At 37.3% G+C, this 19518-nt stretch overlaps 1 protein-coding gene across 1 annotated transcript; it reads right to left on the bottom strand.

The window, feature by feature from the left end:
- Positions 1-5852: 5852 nt before the first annotated feature.
- On the bottom strand, positions 5853-11637 carry LOC125225638. The gene is made up of 2 exons (XM_048129447.1): positions 11336-11637; positions 5853-6364 (listed from the first exon to the last, which is right to left on the bottom strand). The coding sequence occupies exons 1-2, from the start codon at positions 11542-11544 to the stop codon at positions 6013-6015; spliced, it is 561 nt and encodes a 186-aa protein (XP_047985404.1). The 5' UTR covers positions 11545-11637; the 3' UTR covers positions 5853-6012.
- Between the last annotated feature and the right edge of the window lie 7881 nt (positions 11638-19518).

Here is a 19518-nt window from a genome sequence, read left to right as displayed (position 1 = left end):
ATCGGATGTCGGAAGGATTTCAATAGAAAAAATCCAAGATGGCGCCTGTAATGTATGGGATATCGGTCCGACATCCGATATCGGATCGGATAATGTGAAAACGCACTTAGGCGTCGCGTGTCTCGCGCCATGCGTATATACCTACTAATTAAGGTGTACGTTGCATTTCAGATATCATCAAAGATTCTGTCTGCGGTCAGCGTGGGCTGTTACATTGTACAAAGGCACTTCCTGGTACGGAAATATTGAGATTATAATTAAATGCTCAGCCAAATCATTTGATGACATGTCCATTAACTGAATATTACTACTACTCTCATTTCCCGGCCTCAGCAATAATGTACTATTAATGATAACTAATCCATATCCATACTTAATATTATAAATAGGAAAGAGTGTGTCTGTTTATTTGTCCGTCTTTCACGGCAAAACGGAGCGACGTATTGACGTGATTTTTTAAGTGGAGATAGTTGAAGGGACAGAAAGTGACATAGGCTACTTTTTGTCTCTTTCTAACCCCCCACTTCTCTAAAATAGTGGGTGAAAGTTTGTATGGAGCATTCCGCATTTTTCGAACTTAACGCGAGCGAAGCTGCGGGCAAAAGCTAGTAAGTAATAAATCCATACTAACATTATAATGGGAAAGTGTGTGCCTGTTAGTTTGTTCGTCTTTCACAGCAAAACGGAGCGACGGTTGACGTGATTTTTGAAGTGAAAATAGTTGAAGTGGTGGAAAGTGATATAGGCAGCTTTTTGTCTCTTTCCTCTTTCGAGTTGCTGGCGTCTATAGGTAACGGTGACCGCTTTCCATCAAGCGGACCGTCAGCTTATTTGCCACCGACGTAGTATAAAAAAAAGGAGGGCCAGATGTATTAAAAATGATTTTTCAATATAATGCTGGTCATATCATACACTATTTTGAAGGACCGAAAGAGGGCCAAATAAAATCATTACGTACGCGGGGAACAGTAGTTGGTTGCTACCCACGCGGTAAAAATAATTATTGTAATTACAAAATGTAATTGTAATTACACAATGTAACATCCAATCGGCCTCCTTATTACACAAATTACGTCTGTTTTTGGAAGGAATTATTGCATTTCAGGTTCCTAAAAATACTGAGTATTTCTCAGAATAAATTTACGTTGGACTGAGTTTAATTATCCGAGTTTCTATTGGACTGAAGTACTTTACCTGTTTGCTTCGTTTGAAGTGGTTTAAAATGTAGAGGTAAATTAAGGGATTTAAAAATATATTTCTATTTCAGAGATTCAATTTGTAGCTTTGAATTATTATTATTTCGTTATATTTTAAAGAAAAAAATTACAACAAGCTTTAATATTTGTTGGCAGAAAAATTATTCTACCCTCCACCATTTATGTTGAACCACTTATTCAATTTGTTAAACCTAGTTTTGCGTATAATTTTATTTATAGCGAAATTGCCTTCATAAAGTGCCTCGAATAATATAGACTTATTTATTTAAGGTATTATTACAACACTGGTAACTTCGTTTATTTGTTAGGGCGCAAGCACTTACTCGTAATAAATATGTGCTGTGTATTTTCCATGACACTATTGTATATAATGTGATTAATGTGTGGAAGATCCATTGAGGCCTACACATACAGATCTCTCAATAAATGCGATTATTTATTAATACACAATAAATAGTTAATTAAATTATTACCGATCAAAACTCAGCAAATACTCTCGCTCTCACACTATACACTTATTATGGTGTGTTCTATATCTAAAAGGTCTTTGTGCAACAAGCATAAGGACCCTTTTCCTAAGGAATAACATATACAACTATACATATAACGGCCCCAAAACTAGGGCAAATCCGGGAAAACCGGGAGCCAGCCCTATATAGCCGTGTTATAAAAGCGTGCTATCGTTATATTCGTATGAGAACATTCATAAATCAGCAACTACATTAAACCATCAAGGCACGTCACCCGAAAAGGCTTACAAGGGTAAATCTAAATATACTACCCTTTGAGTAATAAAAGGAGTATACAATACAATACATGTTTGTATAAGCAAGCAAACTACCCGTCCTTATTTAATACAGTTGAAGCATAAAGCGTTTTACTGTTTTAAAGCGTTTTATGTTTTCTTACAGCGACAGAATCGGTATACGAGTATGTGTAGATGATGATTTGTGTATTATAGATACTTTTTTTCTTCAAAGCCTAGCGCCACGGTTCGGCTTTCCTCTGAGCATCGAAGACCGGGCAAAGTGGAGAAGACAGGTCTTCGGCATCAGTATTTATTTATTTATTTAATCTTTATTGCACAAAGAAAATACAATTGTACACAAGGCGGACTTAATGCTATAAGGCATTCTCTACCAGTCAACCTTCGGGCAAAACAGAGAAATTGTAGGCGGTGCAACATTAAATTATATTAAGAACAAAATAGTTAAGTTATTTGCACAATATTATTAAGCTAACCTATATGTAATATATAAAAGAATAAACATACTTACACACAGATAATAATATACATACATACAATATATTTAAATACATAAAAAATACATACATACATATGACATCAGATGAAACTTACAAAAATGAAATACTAAGGATTTGTCATTCTACCAGCAAAGTACTTAATCAGGGATTTTTTAAATGCAAATCTATTCGGACATTGTCTAAGTTTGACTGGGAGACTATTCCAAAGACGAGACACCTGAACGGAGAAAGAATTGGACATAAAACCTGTTCGGTGAGATGGTATTGACAAGGAAAGGTTGCCAGAAGAGCGCAGTTGGCGAATCCGAGAAACACCGTAGTAGTTGAAGAAGGATTTAAGATATTCTGGAGATTGAGGATCGTTAATGATAGAAAAGAGCGTGCAGAGCATGCGAATGTTGCGACGTACACGTATAGGGAACCAGCCAAGTTTAACACGGAAAGATGATACATGGTCGTATTTACGAAGACAGAAAATGAAACGAATGCAGTTGTTAAGTAAACGATCTAACTTGTTCAAGAGCTCTACAGTTAAGTCGGGATAACACACATCGTCGTAGTCAATTATGGGTAGAATCAATGTCTGCACTAACAGTATTTTTGTTTTGATGGGTAAGAAGTGCTTAAGTCTATTAAGGGCATGTAGTGATCCAGTAACTTTACGGCATATTTCAGCTACCTGTGTTTTCCAACTCAAGGTACTGTCCAGATACACGCCCAAGTCTTTTACGCTCCGGCTGTATGGTATGGGAGTACCGTTAAAATAAACGGGGCGTGTAACTTCTATTTTCGAGAGCTGGCGCTCGCTACCTATTATTATGGCCTGACACTTGGATGGATTGACAAACAAACCGAACTTCTCAGACCATCGCTGGATGTGCAAAAGATCGAGGTTTAATTTGTCAATAGTAGCAGGTAGATCAGTAATGCTACAGTGGTCATAGAGTTGCAGGTCGTCAGCGTAGAGATGGTGCGAGCAGCGAAAGTCCGGAGTAATGAAATTGATGAAGATGGAGAAGAGCAGTGGTGAGAGGATACCTCCTTGAGGCACTCCCGTGGCCAGGTCACACCATTCCGACAGAGTGCGATCCACCCGTACCGCTTGCTGACGCCCGCAGAGATAGGTCGAAAACCACTTAAGGGCACTAGACGTCACGTTGAGATGTTCAAGAAGGGCAAGGAGAATCTGGTGATCGACGGTGTTAAAAGCGTTAGAAAAATCTACTAGGATAAGTACAGTGACCATTTGGTTCTCCATGCCACGCCTGATGTCCTCGGTCACCTTGAGCAACGCAGTACAGGTGCTATGGCCCCGCCGAAAACCTGACTGAAAGGGGCTGAGCAGATCGTGTGTAAAAATGAAATTTGACAACTGCTTGTGAGCAACGGCTTCAGCAATCTTCGACAGAAATGGGAGTATGGAGATTGGCCGGAAATGGCTAACTAAAGATGGGCTATTTATTTTTGGAAGAGGTATGACGAACGCTCTGCGCCAGATGGATGGAAATTCTCCACTAGAAAGCGATGAGTTGATGATATCAGTCAGCATAGGAAGCACACAGTCAAGAACAGATACTATCATATGCCGACTGATATCATCACAACCAACTGCCTTAGACTGAATCGACTTGATGATAGCCCTGACCTCCGATTGGCTAGTAAGTGAAAAGGAGAAAGGGACAGTGCCAACTGAAGGTAGAGCCAAAACTTCGAAGAGAGTGTTAATTTTGACATTGTCATCAACGGAGAGGGCAGACGAGAAATGCCTGTTAAGGTCCGAAAGTGGGAAAGAAGTACTATCAAGGTGACTAACAGGTTTTCCCAGACCGAGAGACTTTAGAAACTTCCAGGTGTCAGCCATGGAAGATGAAGTTACATTTTTATGGATAAACTGCCGCTTTGCTGAACGCACCAGTTGGTTACACCTATTTCGGGCAGTTTTATAAAGTGTCCAGTTTCCGTCAGTCCGGTTACGCTTAAAATTTTTAAAAGCACGGTCTCTTTTTCGCATGGCCATGCGTACACCTTCAGTTATCCACGGCGCCGGAGGCCGCTTGACTCGAACCCTGTGCAAAGGCGCATGCTTGTTAAAAATATCTAGTATTGCAGCATTAAAAAGAGATACTTTCGTTTCAGTACTAGTAGTATTGAACACTGGGGACCAATCGATTGCCGCGGCGTCGCGGAGCAACGCATCAGAGTCGACTTTAGCGAAATTACGCAAGTATATAACGGCAGGTTTACACTTTCCCGGTTTGATATTATAAGATGCAAATACTAAGTCGTGGTGAGAGAAACCGGGCGCAAGAAGCTGACCGTGCTTTATAACATTATTAGGAGCAGAAGTAAGAATGACGTCCAGCCAGGTATCGGAGGAAGCAGTATGGTGAGTTGGACTTAGGGGCAAAATAGAGAAATTGACAGACTTAATTAAGAATTGCAGTTTACGACTTTTTGGAGTGTCTTTGCAGAGATCTGTGTTAAGATCACCCATAATGACGTGATGCGTGTAATCGGAGCTCAATGATTCTAAAACTCTTTCTAGATCAGAAAAGTAATCGATAGTAGGGGGCAATAGACTACACCCAGTACGGCCTTGACTCCTTTGACATTCACCTCAAGAAGTATCCATTCCGCAGATCCAGAGTATAGAGAAGGAGACAAGCTCAGAATTTTGTACGGAATGCTACTTCTGAGGTAAATGGCTACACCGCCGCCGCCCTTACCCGTGCGATCGTTTCTAATTAGAACAAAGCCGGGCAAAGCATAGGAAGTAGAGTCAAGGGTGGGCTTCAGCCAGCTCTCCGATACAAGTACCGCGTGAATGAAGTCAGTCTGAAAGGTGTCTAAGAGGTCTGTGAAGTGAGAGGGAATGCTTTGGGCATTGATATGGCACACGTTAAAGTATTTGGAGTTGAGAAATTCACGTGACAGCAAAGTGCCCAAATTATAAGAAGTGTCGAGAGAGTTAAGTGAAACAAAAGACGAGCTATCATTGCTGGCAGAATAAAAAGTTTCATCATCATCAGACATAAATATAATAATAATATACGAATATATACTTAATATAAAATGTATAAACTAAAATTCAAAAGTAAAACTACGCCTAACTCTGCTAATCCTGCCGGTTGCTTAGTATGAGAAAAAAAAAAAAAAAAAACATTTTAGAATAATGAAGTAAAATTACACACAGAAGCCATGTAAGGAACTAAGAATTACATTTAGTAACACACAGGCGGTAATAACAGTGACTTAAACACAGTCAATCTGACAGTGACAGACGTCAGATCAAGTAAACTCGTATACCTGTTTAAAATAATAAAAGAAGTGCAAAACCAGAAATTGTTTTTAAACATTACGATTAAAACGGTATGAACAAAAATTTTAAGTTACCTGCAAAACTGAAAAAGTGAATTTATACATTGTAAACAACGACGGCTGCATAAGATAAACTACATGAGACTTGCCGTATATAACTAACTAAACATTGCGCTAAATCTCGATTGTGTCGTAAAACAACACTACTGGCCTAGGCTATCGGCTTTTCACGACGAGACCGGCCAGCGTTACTGCCGTTGCCGGAGTCAGCGGCGACGGGTTTACTCTGCTCCTCGGCTGCCTCAGCATCGGGGGTCGATGTAATTTGTGGTTGCCGTACGATGTGATGTTCTCTGAGACGCTGAATATCTTCGTCCGACTCGATGCGTTCACGCACCCCCGTGGACAACCTAACAAAAATATTCCCTTCGAGCGACCAGCAGCACTTCATGCCGAAAGCTCTTCGTGCTTGACTAAACAGCTCTTGCCGATGTGGAGTAAGGAACTCGGATAAGGCAAAAGAAGTTCCTTTGAGAGCCGTCTTTTTCTGCCAAATAAGGGATTTCATATTCATATTCATATTCATATCATTTATTGCATACACATGTGTTTACAATAGGTGTTTTTATAGATTAGGTCACAACATGCACCCGTCAGGGTATAGCAACATAGAAACTTACATACTAGATTCATTCATTAACATGCTTATAATAGTAAGAATTACATTAATTGCTTATTTCAAATTTAGCTACTTAAAAATGTCAATTATTCACTACATTATACACAAAACTAATTAATCAAAAATGTCAGTAAAGAATTCATCCACAGAATAATAGCATTTTTGTTGTAAAAGTGACTTAATGCTTTTATAAAATAATTGAGATGTTTCCTGTGACTTAATATTATTAGGTAACTTATTATAAATTCTTATGGCTGTATATTGGGGGCTGTTAGATAACATTTTCATTTTTGAAGGAGGGATCACTAACTGATATTTTTTTCTAGCACTACGAATTTCTGTAAATAAATGTCTATTTTTATATACATAGAGGGCTAACGTTAAAATGTACTGACATGGTAGTGGTAATATACCGTATTTTTTAAAATGAGGTTTACAGCTATCTGGGCATTGAATTTCGACCATGTTTCGGACACACTTTTTTTGAGTCATGAATAAATCATGGGCATCTGTGCTGTTGCCCCAAAGCATGATACCGTAACTAAGCAGGGAGTGCGCAAATGCATGGTAGGTGGATAGGGCAGTTTGTATATTAGTTGTCTTCCGAAGGTTATATAAGGCGTAAGTGATGCTAGAAATTTTAGATTTGGTCAATTCTATATGTTTTTTCCAATTTACATTGCTGTCAATAGTGATTCCCAGCATTTTGAAATGATCGACTTCCTCAATTTTTGTCTTATTAATTAATATGTCAAGATTTAAAGGTTCTTTAAGTTGGTGGTGAAATTGAATTAATTTAGTTTTAGTTAAGTTGATATTAAGATTCAAAACGTGTAGGCTATTGCTAATTTCGTCGAGGCAGTCTTTGATTATTTCGTTATAATTTTCGCTTTTATCAATTTCGAATAGTAACGAGATGTCATCGGCGAATAAAATGTTGTATGTATTGACTAGATTTGGCAGGTCGTTTATATACACTAAGAATAGCACGCAACCAAGGACACTGCCTTGGGGTATAGAGCCGTGTAGATCTTGTCTCTCTGAACGTGTCTCTGTTATTTCATTTGTGTTTGTATCGTAGTGTTTAATTTGTACATATTGGGTCCGGTTTTGCAAGTAAGACCTGAACCAATCATGTACTATGCCTCTTATCCCTACGTTATAAAGCTTGCTGAGTAGAATTTTATGAGATACGCTATCATATGCTTTACTTAAGTCTAGTAAAAGGCCAACAGCATGCTTTTTATTATTCAAAATGTGTAAAACTTCTTGCATATAGTTAGTCACAGCTAATGAGGTAGAGCGGTCCTTTCTAAACCCATATTGGTTTGTATGTAACACGTTATTCTTTTCTAAAAAGTTGTATAACCTTTCACACATCGCTTTTTCATAAATTTTTGATATAGCCGGTAATAAAGCAATAGGACGGTAGTTACAAGGATCCATGACATCTCCTTTTTTAAAAAGTGGCTTGACTACGGATATTTTTAAATCATCTGGAAAAGTTCCCTCGGCAAAGGATTGATTGATGAGCATGGTGATTGGTGGAGTCAATTCGGTTATACAAGTTTTTAATAGGGTAATCGGAATTTCATCTATACCTGAGCTGTATTTAGATTTACAGTTTTTAATAATTTTAAAAACTTCCTGCTCGGTAACAGGTCGCAGAAACATAGATTTTTCTATGACAAGTGTACGTTTTTGTTTAGCATCGGTAACGGGGTTATTTCTAACATTGACTGATTTAGTCTCATAAACGCTTGCGAAATAATTATTAAGAGCATTCGATACATCCTCAGGTGTCTCTAAGATTTCCTTTTTGTAAGGGCATTTAATTTTAATATTATTTTTTGTCACTGTTTTAGACTTCCCGGTTTTTTCATTTACAATTCGCCACATAGTTTTACTTTTATTAACAGATTTTTTCATCTCTTGTATATATTCCGATTTTTTTGAAAAAAGTATACATTTTTTCAAAATTTTACTGTAGGAGTTATAGAATGCTTTTAATATGCTGATGCCGTCTGTTTTATTATTGTTGGTATGTATTCGCAGTAATCTTTTATGTTGACAAGAAATGCGTAAACCCTTTGTCAGCCATTTTTTTTTCTTACTTGTTCTAATATTGACATACTTTAGAGGAATTGTGTCATTAAGAATTTCGGTTAAAATATTTTGGAATGCCTTGTAGTTAGTATTTGCATCGTTATGTATTAAGATACTACTCCAATCCATACATTTAACAGTTTCCTTAAACGCTAGCTGATTTAACGGGTTGTAGACTCGTTTTAAGAATTTCCAGTTAGAATTTTTGAAAACTTTATTACTAGGGTTTACTTTAAAACTGTACACAATGCCTTTGTGATCTGATATTCCAAACTCCGCAACGTCAAGGGTAAATACTTTTTCGTTACTAAAAACCAAGTCTATGCATGTTTCCGAACGGGCAGCCACTCTGGTTGGCTCTTTTACAATTTGGGATAAGTTCGTTGTTAGCATTAAATCTAAGAGACGGTTGCTTTGCTTGGTTTTTTGCATCACGTCTATATTAAAATCACCTCCAAGTATGATATGTTTACTATGTGCTTTAGTCTTGATTATCTCGAGTATTTTCTCTAAACAAACATAAAAATGCTCTATATCACGATTTGGTCTGTATAGACAGATCAAAATAACATTTAGTTGCGGTATAAATACAGAACAGCATTCAATAACACACTCTAATGATAAAGCTACAATTTCTTTACTTTCTATGTACTCTATGCCGTCCTTAAGTAGTATCGCCACGCCTCCGCCGCTATGCTCCTGACGATTGAACGCTGCAGCTACTGTATAGCCCGGGATTCGGACTACATCCGCTTGCGACTTGTGAATCCAGGTTTCGGTCAGACACAGTGCGTCATAAGGGTGTTCCGCTAGGAAGCTTTCAAGATGGTCAACTTTATTTTTAAGACTCTGCATGTTTTGAAAGAGGACCTCGAAAGGAATGATTTAAGTTATGATTCAAGTCTTTTTGGTGTTCCGGTGTTATTTCGCTTTCGTCTTTGCTGGTAGAGGAGCTTGTTAAGGCGATGCTGGTTTCTTCTGGTGCGTTAATACTAACCGTAGTCTGGACAGTAGCGCTAATGTTATTGGGGCACAGAGTAGAACCCCGTTCGACCTGTGTAGACATTTTTCTTTCAGTTTCGGTTTGAACGTGGTGTTCTACTCCGTTAATGAATAATTTGTTATTCCGTATGATGGCGTGATGTCCATTTTGACGTGCGTTTATTAATGATTGCCGCAGCTTTTTTCTTTTTTCCAGCTCATCTCGGTCCAAAATATCGGACACAGCATAACCTGTGTATTTAAAATGATACGCGTTTTCGAGTACATATTTTTTCATTCTTGCACTAATTACCTCGATGATTATAGGGCGCCGATTTCCTTTTTTACCTATCCTTGTCACGGATTCGATAAACCCGTTTATCTCTATGTTTAGTATGTCGCTGAACATGTTGCTAATACGAGGATATAACGATCCCTCTGTTTCATTGTAGTATTCGTCTAACCCGTAGAGCACAAACTTTTTTTGGTAATTTTCGCTATTAATACTCTCTATTTTTCGTGGGTTGGAAAGTAGAGCATTTAATTCTGATTTAATGTTTTTATTTTCTAATTCCAAGGCTTCAATTTTTTTAGTGGTATCATAAAGTTGCTTAGCCAAGTTTTCTTGTTGAGAAATTATGGTAGAATTCGTTATTTCCATAGCGTCTTGTTTCATCTTAAAGTTCCGTAATCTGGTGTCGATTTCAGACTGCATTATCTTTTTCAGGTCAATTATAATATTTCTATTGTATTTTTCTAACTTAGATTCCATCATTGCTCCAATCTGTTCCAAGGTAATGCAGGGGGTTGAATAGTGGGCCGGTTCGGTGCGGCTCACTTCGGCGGGGTTAATTCGGGTGTCGCCCACTACACTGCCGATGTCGCTGAGTACAGATGGCATCTCATCAGTTGACATGGCTGTGTTGTCAAATGTATCCGAGGTGCTTGTCATGTCTACATCTACAACATTTGGCATGTTTTCGTTATTTTGGACTGCATGCCTCATCCCTGCGGGCGACGCGGGGGTGTTGTCGTTTCTGAAACGACGAGTGACTAATTCGCAGGAAGGACAAGTCCATGCCGTTATTAAAATGTGTTGATGTTCTCGGAAGTATGCGGAGGTCATATTTAGACAAGGATAGTGGTAGCATCCTTTGCATTTTGTGCATGAGATTTTTTCTAAATTGTCTATGCGTTGTTCGCAAGCAATGCAATTCATTTTGATATTGTTGGTAAGTTTAAGTTTTATACTAGATATCAATATCAGAGTACTAGTGGCGCCCTCTAGTTTGTCCACGTTGCGTTTTATAGCGGCAAGTTAATCTACCGCAGAGATTCCAAACCTTGCGCGGGGGCAGCTAGAATAGGTGGTAGTTCCGTCAGAACCCGCTAGATGGCGCTGTTGTCAAAATTCACCGTGGAGATGATTTGGCAATTTCACTAATTTGTTTTTTCACCAAATATTTGTATTTCACGCTAGTTTCTCACAAATATTGTCGTAATTGTTTATTTTTCCACTTACAGTAATATGTTGGGGTCCAAATATATTTAAAAAATGCCACTTTAGTTTATTGTCCGTTGGTATTTGAATTTCACTGTTTTTGGTGTTAATTTTGCACGTTTATCACTTTCCACAATAATTAAGGTCAGTCACTATTAACTTTCAACTATTTTCTACTTTTCTAGTCTATATCTCTTGTTTTAAATTTTTAATTTCCAAATAAACACAGAGCCGATGTTTACATTGGCACAGTGGCGCCATCCTGATTTCAGACTCAGGTCTTCAAAGCGCACAAGAATTGGTCTTGCTCGGCCATCAGACAGCTTGCCCAGCCTGTGGCAGGCCCTAAGAGAAGCGGCTGTGACATCGGGGATCTTCAGTTGGTCTGTGATAATACTGGTGATAGAAGTAGATGTGTTTTCACTGGAGTCCTCCGGCACGCCTTTGAAAAGTAAATACTTTCTTCTGTGCCTCATTTCCAATATGTCTTGAGAACGACTGAGAGAATTTATTTGGCTGCCCAGAAGTTTCAATATGCCCAGTGTGTATTCTTTAAAGTTGGAAAATTCTTCACTCAAGGTACTCACGGTTGCTCTGGCCGCTGGTGACTTCCCAACAAACAAAATATCCTTATAAAATCAATCTATAAGGGTTAAACACTCATAGTAGTTTTAAAATAGCATTCATTATGCCAGAGTTCCTTATAGCGGCTCATTATAAGAGAATTTGGCCTAATAGTACATTTACTCTTATAATTTGGCCATGTACACGTTAATAAGTCAAATTTATATGACTGCAATAAGGGTTTAAAAATATTTACTCTTATAGTAGCTCATTATAAGAGGATTTGGCCAATAGTACATTTACTCTTATAACTTGGCCATGTACACGTTAATAAGTCCAATTTATATGACTGCAATAAGGGTTTAAAAATATTTACTCTTATAGTAGCTCATTATAAGAGGATTTGGCCAATAGTACATTTACTCTTATAACTTGGCCATGTACACGTTAATAAGTCCAATTTATATGACTGCAATAAGGGTTTAAAAATATTTACTCTTATAGTAGCTCATTATAAGAGGATTTGGCCAATGGTACATTTACTCTTATAACTTGGCCATGTACACGTTAATAAGTCCAATTTATATGACTGCAATAAGGGTTTAAAAATATGTATTCTTATAGAAGCCATTTAAAATGCCTTTTCGCTGTATAATATTCAAAGCACTATAAAAGCTTTTGTTATGGCCAATTATTCTTATAAAATTAATGCATAAGATAACTATGATGCTTTATGCCTCATAGGAGCATATTATAAAACGTCTATCCAGCAAACAAATTATAGCATTTTATAAAGTGTTTAAAAGAATTAAAGCAATACATTTTCTCTTATACATTAATTATAAAGGCATTATTCTTGAAAGTGTCGTATTAAAAGTTTTTATAAAACTTGATTCGTCATTTTGAAAATCCAGCGAATGTGAACAATCTGATCCCAACTTATCGATTAGTGGTTCCGTAGAGGATGCCATTATGGAATAATTATAAGAATATGCAGGCAAGCAGCAGTGACAGTAATACAGGTATATCGTTAAATGATGAATTGAGTTTGGATTTAGCTTAATAATTATATTTTTTTCACCACACCAACTGGTAAAGGCTTTCTTTGCTATTCGAAAACAGATAGCAAAATTGCATTTTATCCACAAGGGGGCAAAGTAATTTCATACATATTTTAACTCGATGTCTTAATCTGGCTGCTACATTTTACCTATAAATGATGATTTTCAATCATAATATTAAATAAATTGACGGGTTTGATTTATTTTGATGTACTTTGCCCCCTTGTAAAACAAATAACTATTGTTCTTATTTAAGGTGTCTGTAGCTCTGCGGTGAAAAATGTTAAGGTATATACAGCGGGGCCGCGGGGCAGATCTCGACTGGAGGGCAAATGTAACTGGACCATTGTTTCCATGTTTTACAATGTTTACATTATTAAATAGAGTGTCCACCGGTTATACCAGACTAGCATGCACTCGGAGGTGGCCAATTATACATAACTGAGCGTATAAGAGACTATTACCAAGGCACTCAGTTTTTTTATCCATCAGTACCTACTAATATTAATTTTTAAGATTAACTTTATTAGAATAAGTTCCAAAAGTGTATTCCTTACTTTATGGTCTGAAATAAAAAAAAATATTTTATTGCGGATTATCATTGTGAATGTTGGACGATCTGAATAATTGAATACAATGTTCGGCTATTTTAAGAAGAAACCGATTTTATATGTAGTCCTTTTGGGACTAAGACAGATTAAAATTGAGGACAAATAAAGACAAACTCACTGTTTTTAAGATATTTATTTATGTGCAACGAAACCAAACCGATACAAGTAACTTTATAAGATTAATATTTTCAGTTCTATTGCTCACGATGTTGCTGTTTCAATGAGTCTACATACTTCAAAATATTAATATACTCGTATTCTTCAGAGCGCCTACACGGTGGTAGAAATTGTAATTAACCTATCAGTAAATTTCCAAAATAATAAGTAGTTTCTTTTATCGAGGTCTTCATCAAATTCACAAAAGATATATTGATTTTCGTTTTCTTGTTTTGAATTATCAGCGCCATCTTTGCTTGGTGTGATTTTCTTACAACCTAAACTATTTCCTGCGTCCTCTTCCATTTTGCATGTTTTTTGATCCACCACTCCGGGCTTATTTTTGGGTGTAAGTAATGATTGTGACTGATTTTCTCCATCAGAATATGTGCCGTTTTGTAGTTCATCTGTAATTAAAAAAAAATATTTATTTAGAAGTCTTAGGCTAGGCTGTTTATAGTTATCGACACAAAGTCCATTGTGATGGCGGTACTGAAATCGTCTGTGGTTTTCAATAGCACTTACTTACTAAGAGGAGGAGAAGAGTTGTCATCTTCACGTCACTAAAAACGGCTGACTATGTATCTCATCCACAGATTCTGTAACAATAACCATAATAATAAATATCAAATAGAGTATTTGATATTTATTATTATAAATATAATAGAAGTTTTTACTGTGCAATGCGCAGAAGAAATATTAAAGAAATAAGTATAAATAAATATTTTTTTTATTTTTATTTATTATCATTATAATTTTTGCCCAATACAATCCAAAAAGGGTTTTACTTTTATGTTCCCATACATTTTTTCGTGTGTAGAAAAAATAATAAATATTGTATGCGAGTCATATTCATATTAATATTTAAATCGCTACCTGAAATCTGCTCTCTAACGATAACGTTATGAATTTTTAACTAGTATCCGTTACAAATATTTAACTAGATGGTAAGGTTCGGGATTTCACTAATTGTGAGAAGGAACCCTAAAGATATATAAAATGGCGAATCATAAGTAACACCGGTGGCTATTATAAAGTTTTTACTCTTATAGAGTATTTGTAAATGATGTGCTTACTGCTTTTACTCTTATAACAGCCTTGCTCAAGACATGTCAAAATTAATTAACCGCATTTTTAGTACATAACCGTTGAAATACAAGGGCGCATTAATAATACAACACATTTTATATCACATTTCACCATGAAATTGGATTCCCACACAGTTTTCATAATAAATAGTCAAATAATTGTAATATGTAAATGTTAACTTACCGTTTACTAACTTGCAAAATGGATGACTTGATGATGATGTACACATAAATCACTACGAAAAGCACAATAAACTTTTAAAACAGCATCCTGTTTCGCCGTTATGAGTTTTACTCCCTTATATCTGATGATCACAAAACGTGTACAAGAGCTATTGCCCTTATTAAAGCTTTGAATATGATTCTTACAAGTATAATTGCCTTTATTAAAGCTTTAAATATGATTCTTATTAGTACATTAGCCTTTTAAAAGCACTTTTCTTGCCATTATAAGGTTAACTTTCTTATTGCATGCCATAATAAAACACGTACAAGATAAGAAAGCTAATAATATAGCAACTACAAGGGGGATATAAGGTTTTTGGCCTTATAAGGTGTGCCCAAATGCCCTCTTGTAAAGGGTTTACAAGGTTATTATAAGAGTACTATTTTTGGCATTATAAGCCACTATAAGACTAATTTTTGTTAGTTGGGTTAAGTTTGGCCTCGAACTTTGACATCATCTTATTCACTGACCTCTCCAAGGATCTCTGTTTCTCCGCAATTTCGCTGTAGCTTGCCATACTCGATGTGTGTGTAGGTTAGAAGTTGTGTTTTTGACAGTTGTATGAAAGGGCAGGATTAAACAGTGCAAAATACTATGACTTACTGCATTTACAGTGCTGCAAGTATTTTATGAGTGAAATTAGAGACTGAACTATAGTTTACAGTGGTTACTATTATAAAATGTAAGTATTTTATAATTATTTTAATATATTTTCAAAGAGTGATGTGTATCTTTTTTTATGTCTACCGCCCAAAAAAGTATATATAGTATCAAATTATTATTTAATGTTTTAAAAATAAATTCTTATCAAATTATATAGTATCATCACTTTATTTCAGTGTACGAATTTAGACACTAAAACCCCGCCCCTAAATTTGATGCGATAAGGACAATTGCTGCTCAGGCGAGAAATCCTGCGTACTTAATGAAAAATACAAAAATCGAGATTTCGCTCCCGATTGTTTCCTTCTCAAAAACTTCCTCTCAATCAGGATAATGATGAAATAATCTGTGTCGGACCCGTCGCTTTTGCCTGCGCCGCCTGCCCGCGCCGCTTCAGTGTACGACATTTTGTATCTAAGCGCGACAGCGGTGAGCGGCAGCCATACGTGCGAATGGAAGGTCCCAACGCTGTGTCTCGTTCCAATGTATGGCCGCCGCTCATCGCTGTCGCGCTTAGACCAATGTCGAGGCTTGGCCGTTAGCCTGAGATTGTTCTCTTGCATGTCCGCTCTCACGACGTCCAGCAAGCGCTTCTTAGGCCTACCGGTCCTGCATGTCCGCGTGTCGCGTAACGCCACACATCCATCGCAACATCTTTATCTCTGTGACGTGTGCCTACCCAATATTACAAAATGTTTAATTACTGTTTTTAAAAAAATCTCAAAATCTTTTCATCATCGCACCGCTCGCCACCGACAGGGCGCTCATCCACACACCTTGCAACCTAAATGGTCGCGCACCGTGCGGTTTCAGAGGAATTTCCTCCCACGAACGCCTCGGCTGTGGAATGAGCTCCCTGTCGAGGTATTCCCGATGAACTACAGTATGGGGTTCTTCAAAAAAGGAGTGTACAAGTTTCTAATGGGTCGGCAACGCGCATGTGACATCCCTTGAGTTGCAGGCGTCCATAGGTTACGGTGACCGCTTTCCATCAGGCGGGCCGTATACCTGTTTGCCACCGACCGAAAAATCTCGCATCATTTCCATGATCAATTATACAACTTGATTGATGTAATGATAATGATTTCATAGTATTATCAATCAATCAAATATATTTATTTGATAGAATATGATAACAAGGTAGGTCTTACGGCTGTTTTCCATTTCTATGGGTGCCATATACATATTGGTTGTATATTAAATTCTATTAAATCTTCACAGACTAATTCGGAAGTAAGACCAAATTTCGCCGTCGGCAAATGAGAACTGGAACTCAAATGGCCAAAGTTCCACAATAATTAATGCAAGTACAGTCAGTAATAGTAGGGAATTTTAAATATGTACAGTCAGCATCGATAATTATGAATCAGAGGAGTAAAAGGAGTAAAAGTATCGAAATACCCTAATAGCTTAGATAACCTAAAAATCATTAAAAATTTATTCATTCTAAAATTGTTCATAAAATTATAAATAATAAATTATAAAGTATGGTCGCGCGATAAATGGTAAAACATCTGGCCGTCCCTATCGCACTTACAAATAGTGTCGGCCAAATGTTTTATCACTTATCGCGCGACCATACTTTGCCTGCCTGGTCCAAGACAAGCCCATTTGGAAAAACATTCAGGGGTTGATTATATTTCGAATTATTTTCAATAAACAAATATACGACCTCAAATATGCCCCCTACTGGAATTCTAACCCAGAACCATAGCTTCATAAGGCAGCAAAGCCAGTCAGACTGATCACCATCTACTTATATTTGATCCCAATTTGTTTTATGGAATAGTAGGTAAACGAACAGACAGATCGCCTGATGGTAAGCGATCACTGCCGCCAATGGACACCCGAAACACCAGAAGTGTTGGAGCTGCGGATTTACTATACCAAGACATGTTTCCTGTCAAGTCATTATTATTATTTATTTATTTGTTGGCCGACTGAGCCAGACCAAAGGCCTCGTCACGCGTCTCGGTTTAAGGCAATGTTTGGCAATCTTTTCGAAAGACGTCAAGATCGTGCCGCCATCTCCTTCGCGGTCTGCCGTCACGCCGCACTTATGTTTGGTGTCCATTCGGTACTTTTCTTGGCCCATAGGTCGTTTGGCATGCGGCAGATGTGTCCGGCCTAGTCCCATTTAAGCTTAGCGGCTATCAGGGCTACGTCGGCTACTTTGGTGTCAAGTCATAGTAAACCTTCTTTCAAAATCACAGACCAAAGCAATCAGTGTAGCAGTTTGCAGCTTATTATATCTTAATTGTACAGTCGTCTATCATTTTGCGCTTAAATCCCGCTCTGTACAAAATACTCCATCCGGCTCGAAGGACCAGATGCAGTTGAATTTGGAAGTGGTTATTAAAGTGGATTTATTTAAATTGCGCTGTAACAGATGTATTATGAAACTGTGGAATCCTTGAAGCGTATTTTTGATAAATTTAGGTTACAGTGTTAGAGTAAGTAGTGTTTAATTATGTTAACATTAGGTAAGATGCTTCAATAAAAATATATTTTAGTATGTACTTTCTATGTGAAACTAAAACTCAAAACTCTAAGTTTAAACATGTACTATCATTGTGGCATTAAAAAAAAACCTCGTGACATAGTGTTTGAAGTTTGAAAGTATTTTAGCCTGTATCAAAGTAAATATAAAAACACCATTGATAAAAATATAAGCGATAAGTGAGACTTGAATGCCAAAAATAGCAACGTTTTGGTATTTAATGAAACCAGAAAACTGTTTATTTTTATCATAAGCAAAATAACCTGCTTACAAGTACTTCAAGGTAATAACTATACTCATGGAAAGACTAGTGTTTAGACCCTACCTTGTGACATTTATGATTATTAGCTTTTACACAGCATTAAGAAGAGCCTTAAAACTGAAGTAACAAACAATCTAAAGTGCTTATACAACGCTACAAATACAATGCGACTGCAGTAAGTGCCACTTAGAGGAGAAGTTCGCTCAAATTATAAATTCCTTAATGACACGCCCCGAGATGGCGAACTGAACAATCTGACTTCAAAAAATCTGATCTAGACTTGATATTGGGCTTTTTTGAGACATGTAAGTAAAGACAAAGAGGATCGAGTATTACAGAGACTTACTGTCGAAGTAAAATGTGTAACCACAGTGCGTAGACTGCCATCTCTTGACACAGGCTTAAAACTTTTGAACCTCAGTTTTGACAATTCGGCCCATATTCTTAGCTTGATATGTGTTAAAATGTCAAATATTAATATTATCGCCATCTAGTTGAGCGTACCCGAAAGGTGTAATGCCGTCTAGGCCACCGTACCTTTTTCTGTATGGTACTAAGGTACGTTTTTTTCTTAGACTTTATCTGTCTATACGGAGTTATAATTAATAAATAAATAAATAATAAATATTATAGGACATTCTTACACAGATTGACTGAGCCCCACGGTAAGCTCAAGAAGGCTCGTGTTGTGGGTACTCAGACAACGATATATATAATATATATAAATACTTATATACATAGAAAACATCCATGACTCAGGAACAAATATCTGTGCTCATCACACAAATAAATGCCCTTACCGGGATTCGAACCCGGGACCGCGGCGCAGCAGGCAGAGTCACTACCGACTGCGCCAGACCGGTCGTCAATTATGTCTTTGGTAAAGATAACAACAAAGCGCTGGTGGCCTAGAGGTAAGAGCGTGCGACTTTCGATCCGGAGGTCGCGGGTTCGAACCAGGCTCGTACCAATGAGTTTTTCTGAACTCATGTGCGATATGTCATTTGATATTTGCCAGTCGCTTTTCGGTGAAGGAAAACATCGTGAGGAATCCGGACTAATTCCAATAAGGCCCAGTTACTATTCGTATTTTAAGGTCAGATGGCAGTCGCTTTCGTAAAAACTAGTCAAAGCGGACCCCAGGCTCCCATGAGCCGTGGCAAATGCCGGGATAACGAAAGGATGATGATGTAAGTAACCATAACAACTTTACGAACACTATATCTCTACGACTACCTACTTTTAAAGATTAGATTTTAATCTAAATTTGCCTTTAAGACATTGTAACATAGATGCTGGCAGCGGTTCCTCGTTGTATC

This window comes from Leguminivora glycinivorella, chromosome 4 (assembly GCF_023078275.1).
Source record: "Leguminivora glycinivorella isolate SPB_JAAS2020 chromosome 4, LegGlyc_1.1, whole genome shotgun sequence".
Taxonomy (NCBI): domain Eukaryota; kingdom Metazoa; phylum Arthropoda; class Insecta; order Lepidoptera; family Tortricidae; genus Leguminivora; species Leguminivora glycinivorella.
This window is presented reverse-complemented; position numbering and strand designations above follow the sequence as displayed.